The sequence below is a fragment of the Macaca fascicularis genome, chromosome X (genome assembly GCF_037993035.2).
Source record: "Macaca fascicularis isolate 582-1 chromosome X, T2T-MFA8v1.1".
NCBI classification, from domain to species: domain Eukaryota; kingdom Metazoa; phylum Chordata; class Mammalia; order Primates; family Cercopithecidae; genus Macaca; species Macaca fascicularis.
Genome location: NC_088395.1, coordinates 33,301,416 through 33,310,159, shown reverse-complemented (window position 1 = coordinate 33,310,159; position 8,744 = coordinate 33,301,416). Strand labels below are relative to the sequence as shown.

The window sequence follows — 8,744 nt, the reverse complement described above, 5'->3', positions numbered from 1 at the left end:
GTCCACTGTGCTATTCTGGTTTGGATATTAATCAGAACACAGTTGAGCATTATTTGAATTCACAGAGCTTGCCATGCTGGAAGCACAACCTTATATGTAGTGACCATGGACAGTCCTATTATGGGAAACCAACTTGAGAGAGAAGGCGGGTCACTTGCTTGTGCGCAGGTCCTGGAATTTGAAATATCCAGGGGCCTCTACAGAATCCTGGCATCAGTTACTGTGTTGACTCACTCAGTGTTGGGATCACTCACTTTCCCCCTACGGGACTCAGATCTTAGAGGCAATTACCTTCAGAGAAAAATGAATAGGAAAAACTGAAGTGTTATTTTTTTAAAGCTGCTGAAGTTTGTTGGTTTCTCATTGTTTTTAAGCCTACTGGAGCAATAAAGTTTGAAGAACCTTTACCAGGTTTTTTTAATCGCTGCCTTGATATACACTTTTCAAAATGCTTTGGTGGGAAGAAGTAGAGGACTGTTGTAAGTACAAAGTAACTAAAAATGTATTTTACTGTGGCATAATGTTTAGTTTGTGACAAACTCACTAATTAGGTAGATTGATTTTAAATTATCACAGTAGTTTGCAAAGAAGCATAAATGTTATATATACTGCATATATATATGTATTTATTCAGGAATATATATTTTTCATTGGGAAAACTTTTCAATAGAAATTGAGTTTATAAGTTTTTCTTTGCAGAAGAATTAAACACATGATTTCTTGATTAATAAGCCACTGCAGTAATAGAATATGCAGAATGTCATTTGATTATAACAGATTATTTTGATTGCTGTGAGATAGTTTGTATATCTCAGTTATTATTTTGACTAGTTGATACTTCTGTATTTAGTAACAGTTACATAAAGGTTACTGACCTGACATATATTCTCAATTGAACTAACTACTGTATAGGAACTACATGGAGGCCTAAAAGTTAGGAGAAGTTTCTCTGACATATGGAGAAAATAAAGAATAAAATGAGTTGGGATGGAAAATTGAAGGATGTGAAAAGTATTGATAAAGATTTAATTGTAATGTTGCTTTCTCACATTTACTATTTCAAATGCTCTTTTCTATAGCATACCATGATGATTATTTCAAATAATGATGTGATCTATGCTATCAAATGATCAGATGATCTCTTGGGAAAACAACATACAAACTTGAGGAACTCCTAATTATGTTTAGTAGTAAATTATATTTAGTAGATGTTTCAAGTCTATCATGAGCTAGCTTTTCAGTTCAATTTTTTAGTTTGTCTTCCATATAGAAATGCAACTATTTTGTTTATTTTTAAGAAAGTCATGATGACTATTGAAGGATTTAAAAATGGACTGTGGCACAACAGTAAAAATAATATATGATAAGGACTGTGTGTCCCAAAAAGATGGGAGTTTATCTCTTCCCCACCTATCTTTGACTTGTGGAGTATAGTTATTCTAAAATAGATATGAGAGCGATGCCTATAATTAAGAATGAAAAAATAAGTCTCTCCAAATAAGTAATGCTCCACAACTACTAAAAAAAAAAAAAAAAAAGGCAGACGTTTTACCACTGTGAAAAATTTGTGGAAATAAGTTAACATTGTCCATGTATTGAGTCACATTAAAAGCTACCAGATTTTATAATACAACATTTAGTTACATTGTTTGCTTGCTTCATAAATTTCTTTTGGTGAGTATCATTATTGCTTTTAGATTGAAAAACTATTATATTTACTATCATTACAAAAATATGCATGGCATATATCTGTTGTTTGCAATATACACATATACACATATTTTTATTTATCATTTTTATTTCTTTGATATATGTAATATAAATACTATCAAAATCGCTAGTGATTTTATATATATATATATATTCTATATAATTAACCACATATACCAGTATATAGAGCAATTTTGAAAGAATATATGCAATTCTGCTGGAATGAAGCAAGGTAAACCTATCCTCTGCTTTGTCATAGATAGTTGAAAAACTTTCAGTTCTTCGAATGTGAAGGAAGGTAATCTTTTTGGAACATGTCCTGTAGGATTTTTTCACACTGCATTTAAAAAATCATCAAGTAATGCCTATGCAACATGACAATGAGTTTGTTAAGGAAAATGGAGATATACTCAGGGCTATATTATACATTAAATTTTGTTGCTTGACAATATACTACTATTTGGATGTCTGACATTTGAATCTGGTTTGTAAATTCGCCTTAGTTTGAAAAACTTATAAAAGTACATTTTGTTTTTTAAACAGAATAGTTACTCTGTAAAAGAGATCACTGTATTGTCAAACACATTGTATTGTTTACTTTTAGAATTACTCAAATAATGCATTGTAAAGAATTATTCAAATAGTGTATGGCAAATAGATATTTCATTTGAATATATTTAAATGATGTAAGTCATCTTGAGGTCTAACAAAATCATCTTTTAGAATTTCATTTGCAGAATCTTTTAAAGACATCTTAACTATGAAAAAGAGATCGCTGATCTAAATTGATGATATACTGTTAATACAAAGTTTTGGTGTATCTTACATGGCATAACATTATGAAAAATACAACAGAGTATGTCATATAGATGTTATTCTAAACTTTAAAAAAGACTACAAAGTGTTTTATGCATAATTACATTATTTAAGGGGAAATAGGTGTTGGTTGACACTTCTAGCTAGACAGTACTGAATTGCAAATTCATCATTTGGGCAGAGATATTAATACAGCTTCCTCTTTATTCCTATAGCATTCATTTGAAATCCCTGTACTCCACGTCATTTGCTATATATGAAACAAATTGTCAAGTTTTTAACCACTTGTGTAGTTTAATAAAAGAGATTAAAATCATTGCCTTGGAAACATCAGGTGTTTTTCAAAATTCTATTTTATTATCTTTCATCAAAATTTTATCTCAAGAGTAAAACAAACTGATTTCCCAAACTTTCCTTCTCCTCCCACTTTCTATTGTAATATTTTCCTAACTTATTAAAAATGATTTATCATACTCTTTCATCAATTTATTCTTTATTTCATCACACATATGAGAAATACAATATTTTGGTATGCGTATATATGTTTATATATACGCACATTGATATGCATTCAAATCACAGGGTATTAAGTTTCCTAAGAGGGTCTAATTAGAAATTAACCTTGAAAGATAATTTTCTGTTCATTTTTCTAAATTTTCTATTTTAAACACACATCGGTTTTTAAGGAATTGACAAATGAGACTAATGTACGTTCCCTGTCTCACAACACAGAACAAACCTGGAAGAAAGGATTTATGGGGCCTGAGGTTATACAATTGGGGGTGCTATTTTAAGAAAAATCATACAAAATTAGATACAGCCTTGGGAGGGGCCCCTCATGTAAGTAAGTCTTTAATAGTTTCTTGGGAAATCACCTCTGTATGAAGAGAAGTGTTGAGATTTAATCTTTTCCCAGTTACATTTTAAAATAAAATTGATGCTAGTTATATTTCTTTAGAGCATTTATTATTTCTCAAAGACAACCTTTTATTTAATGCAGATTAGAGAGTTAAAAGAATTTATAATGGTAGGAATTTGACATTTCTGCCTTTCATTCTGAAAAGATACATTGATTAAAGTGATGTCAAACTCAGTTAATGGAGGCGGTGCAGTTATTTGAAATATACAGGGTATGTAATTTGAAGGCACGCCAAATCACAATGACAAGGAATAATGATGACCTTGGTTTATTTTTATACAGTACATTCAGGTTTTGATTGGATTCAGAGAGAGGTAATGGTTTTCTTTCTCACAAAGTCCTGCTATAGTCCTAGGAGGTTTGTGTTCTGTTATCAAGGCAGTTGGTTCATATTGGAATATTTTGTTGGGAAGGTCATGAGCTGCAATATGGGAAATAAACCTTTTATTAAATGCAACCGGGTTTCATAGCAGAATTTCATGGAAGTATTTCCCCGTGTAGAGTGTGCTCAATGCAGTATACTGATCTTCAAAAAACAAACAAACCAAGCAAATAAATACTTTGTAGTCTTCACCTTTTCCCTACTTAAAACATCTATTAGTCAGACTTCCTTGGGGTTTCATGCTATAAAATATTGACACATGTTTGGAGTTCCGAAGTTTCATTTTAATACAGATATCAAAGTTAAAATGGCAACACCATGGGATAATTTATTATTTTACCAATTTTGGACGTTTTTTCTATTTATGTCACTTATAGAATTGTCCCTAAAGTCCTTGCAAAATTTCAAGCTCCCTCTACTTAATCCTAAAAGTGAGTATGTCTTCCAGAGATTCTGATATCCCCTTCGAATGGGAGAGTAACTCTGCTATTTGTGAATCACTTGTATACTAAATATAGTTCCAAGATTAACAGCTAAAATGATTTTGTTTATTTTTTCATGAGACTTATAGTACAAAAAGTTTGTTTCCCTCATATATTACAGTATATTATAGCATTCAATGTGCCTTCATAAACCAGATGGCTCCTCTAGAGATTCTGAAATACTTTAACACTCAGGGCATAGCCTTTCTCTTTCCCCATTCATGATTACTTCCTTGAATATGGCCCCCCAAAAAAGACAAAAAAAATACATTTGGCTCCAGTGTTTTAAGGGTATATAAATTTTCTCAAGCAAAATTCTGATAGGCAGCAGACAAATGAGGATGAGGAAGGGAAATGGCTCTGCTGGCTCATGCTTAAAAGTGTCCTCATATACAGGGAAACAACACACCCTGGGCCTTTCGGAGGGTAGAGGGTTGGAGGAGGGAGAGGATCAGGAAAAGCAACTAATGGGTACTAGACTTGGTACCTGGGTGGTGAAATAATCTGTACAACAAACCCCCATGACACAAGTTTATCTCTGTAACAAATCTGCACTTTTAGCCCTGAACTTAAAATTTAAAAAAAAAGAAAAAAAGTCCTCATCTCATGACTATACAACCTCTACCTCATTCCCATTAAAAGCACAAGGAGCAGTACTCCTTCTTTTATAGCTCACATCTTCTATTTAGGCTGCCATTGTAAGAGATAATTTCTATTCAACTCCGAGCTCGATCTTTATTTTAATCTGATATCACTCATTCAAAATACTTGGGAATTTCAGTAGGCAACGGAACACACAAAGCAATTTTCTGGAGGCCTACAACCTCTGAAGGTGACTTTGCGTAGTATATGTAATGATAGCCCTGAGAAAACCAATGTTCTTAGCAGTCTGGATTTGGTTTAGAAATCAATTTATTCCTGCTTTCCTTTATGATCTTTTGCTTTCTCCCTCAATGCCTCACTTTCACTCTGTCATTATGTGCCCCATTCCTCACTAATGGGAAGTGGGGGAGAATTAACAATTATCCTTTAATTGAAGTGGAGCTGTCATTTCCTTGCCATGCTGATAAAATGTTGTTGCTGTTGTTGTTTGTTGTTGTTCTCAAATGACTCTTTCAGACTGTTTAACTCAGTATTTTGATTACATACAATTTTAAGAAAATAGTTGTCCATAAATTAAAAATGTTAACAAATTGATGAATTGATTTTCTCAAGTCAATTTTGAAATCTATATATATAGATTTTCATATATATATATGAAAATATATCTAAGACTAGTGAATAATGTTAATAATATCTAGGTCTAGTTACAATTTGAATAAAAGAATCTGAGGAAGAGCTTTGCCTTTATTTTTGCTTATTATTCATTTTAGTTTAGTTATTTATTTTAGTAGAAAAACGTAGTTGTGTCAATGAAGAGGAGGAACATTAAAATGCATTATTAAAGCCAATGCTTATCCATGTAATAAAATGAGAATGTAGATAGCTTAATGGGTTTTGAAGAGGATTAAGATAACTTTAAAGAAACTTCAAAAAATCAGATGCTTGAATCATGATGTTTTTAGTTTATATTTAATAAATATGAAAACTCTACATGGGCATATCAACAATGAGGAATTCACATATATATCATGAAGTCTTTTGCTAATTTATTTTCAACTTTTAAATGTTTTCTCTTCACTATCATGAAAAAATTGATTTTTAAAAAAGGTCAGCCTTAGCCGAGCACAATTACCATTATAGTGTCCCATATTATTTCCAATTATGGGCAAATAAAATGGTTACCCTTTAAATGTTTTTACCCTCTTCTTGGCTTTTGTTTTGTTTTGTTTTAAAACGTTCTCCCTTCTTCCACTCTGCTTTTGGCTAAGACTGTCATAGAATCAGGACTATAAAAGGGCATAAACATCAGTAGCTTTTTTCTCATTCCTGGCACTCATCTTTATTTGCACACAACTTGTCTCTTCCTTTATCAGATTACAGTAGCAATAGTACCTTAGCTTGAGCTAAGTGCTGACTTAAAGGGCAAGGGAATCAGTACACTATTACAAGTGCGGATTTTAGCCTTGGAAGCTGTGTGAGGAAAAATTAAAGAAATAAGAAAGAAAAATTACAAAATCAGAACGACCCAAGTATTTTCATCAAAGGCAAATTGAGTAATTCCTTTTTATGTTGGTGCTTAAGAAGGATGTATTAGAAATAAATTGGTGACTAAGTGAACAAAATATTAACAAACTAGTTGAATAAGTGAAAAAATAATAATCTGCAAAAATGATGAATCCCAATGACTCACATATTGCAAAATAGGAAGGAAAAGGGGAATTTAGACTTTAAAGAGCGTAATCAGACGCAAGCAATGTTGGCTTGGTGGTGGTTAACTAAAAACGCTTACGGGAAGCTCAGACAGCTGGGGAATCCTGATTTAGTAGACGCTGAAGGGCAGGGCATGAGCCATGTGAACAGCTGCTGAAGAGCTAGAGGATTCCTTTGGATTAGGTGTACACACCCCACCTCTAATGGGCTGTCAGAGAGCACCAAGTTTTATCACAGAGGTTCACTTTGCTCAAGTCTATGGCTTTTGCAGTGTTTTGCCTTAAATGTCTGAAAATGGATTGGCTCTCAAATCCACAAATAAAAGTATCAAAATAAGTGACTCTAAAATTTGTATTGTGTGGTTTTGGGCAACCCCAGTTTAAAGAAGGGACTTACAGCTGATGATTTGTTATCCATTTATTGATTCATTTGTCCATGCAACAAATATACATATAGAGTGCCAATTTTCTGCCAGGTACTGTGTTATGCTCTGGAGATAGTATTCTAAGCAAGTGAACTCAAAGAGAGACTAGCATTTCAAGGAAGATGTGCTTATTAAATACACACACACAAAATACTTGCATTGGGGATAAGGGCTATACAATAAAACACACATTGTAATAAGAATGTGTAATAGGGAGGGTTAGATCAGTCTTTGAAATTGGAGAAATATTTCTGAGAAAAAAACATATATTCAAAGCAAGGCAAAGAAGAATGAGGTTAGAGTATAGTTGTACAAAAGAAAAGAGGGAGCAAAAATATCCCTGACAGAGGGAGCAATGTTTCTGAATGTGGAAAATGGTATGGATAAAGATCTAAAAGAACAGCTTTACTAGAGTATAGTGAGTGCAGAAAAGTGTGGAACAAGCTTGCATCTGAATGTCAGACTGGGGTCCAATGGTCCAATCATTCAGAGCCTTGAAGGTTATAGAAATTATTTTTCTCTTTTTTTTTTTTTTTGAGACGGAGTCTCGCTCTGTCACCCAGGCTGGAGTGCAGTGGCAGGATCTCAGCTCACTGCAAGCTCCGCCTCCCGGGTTTCCGCCATTCTCCTGCCTCAGCCTCCCGAGTAGCTGGGACTACAGGCGCCCGCCACCTCGCCAGTCTAGTTTTTTTTTTTTTGTACTTTTTTTTTTTTTTTTTTTTTTTTAGTAGAGACGGGGTTTCACCGTGTTAGCCAGGATGGTCTCGTTCTCCTGACCTCGTGATCCACCCGTCTCGGCCTCCCAAAGTGCTGGGATATTTTTCTCTTTATAGTAAGATCAATGGACAGCCTTATGGGTTTCAGGTAGAACACCAATGTAAACATATTTGTATTTTTTAAGACTATCACTCTGTTTTGTGTAAAAGAGTTTGGAAAGTGCTAAGGGTAGATGAAGGACTATCAATCTGAAGCAATTATGGTAGCTCCTCCAAGGTGCAGAAGAAGGTGATTTGGACTAGAATGGTGACAGTGGAGATGAAAGAAGTGGATCTATTCAAGATTTGTATATGAGATAGAATCAATAGGAACTAGTGTTGTATTGCATGCTGTGTGCTCCATGAAATGCACAACTGGGTGATAATGGTGCCGTTTGCAAGGAGATTGGAAGGGAAATTGGAACAATGGGAAGGATGAGGGGTGTGGATGCTAAGGTGTTTGTTTTGTTTTGTATTTTTATGTAGAGCATGGGTATTGTGCCTAGAAATTAAGTCATTATTAGGGATTTAAATATGCAACTCATGGAGTGGATGAGACCAGCTAGAAAGATAATAGAGTGTGAAGAGGAGATGGGGAATTCAGTAAAGAAAATAAAAGCACTAATAAAAAAATCAGAGAAGGCACATCTAGAAAAAATGATGAAATTCTAAGGAAAATAATATTTCCATAAAGAGGCCTGTTCCTTTCAATCTCCAATTTAATGACTTTATGAATGAGGATCCCACTTTTAGCATCAGGTGTCTTGGTTTCCACAGTCTCTACCATCTATTTACCCCTAATTTCCTCCCATATTGCTATTTCTGTGAATATTACCAAAATGTTGCCTTAGTAGAAAAGCTTCAATAAATATTTAAATTGTATAATGTATTCAGCTTTTTCCTGTACTCTGCACTTCCTAAAAATACCTTCTTCGGAAACCCC

At 33.6% G+C, this 8,744-nt stretch overlaps 1 protein-coding gene across 8 annotated transcripts in view; it reads left to right on the top strand.

Moving 5' to 3' along the window:
* The first annotated feature begins 212 nt into the window (after positions 1 to 212).
* The window catches only part of DMD (dystrophin), a 2,153,717-nt gene continuing 2,145,185 nt past the window's right edge, over positions 213 to 8,744 (top strand). For all 8 annotated transcript variants that reach the window (XM_015443662.3, XM_065538825.1, XM_065538826.1 and 5 more), the window contains exon 1: positions 213 to 479. In XM_015443662.3, the coding sequence (XP_015299148.3) occupies positions 449 to 479 (31 nt within the window). In that variant the 5' untranslated portion in view covers positions 213 to 448. The remainder of the gene's footprint in view (positions 480 to 8,744) is intronic.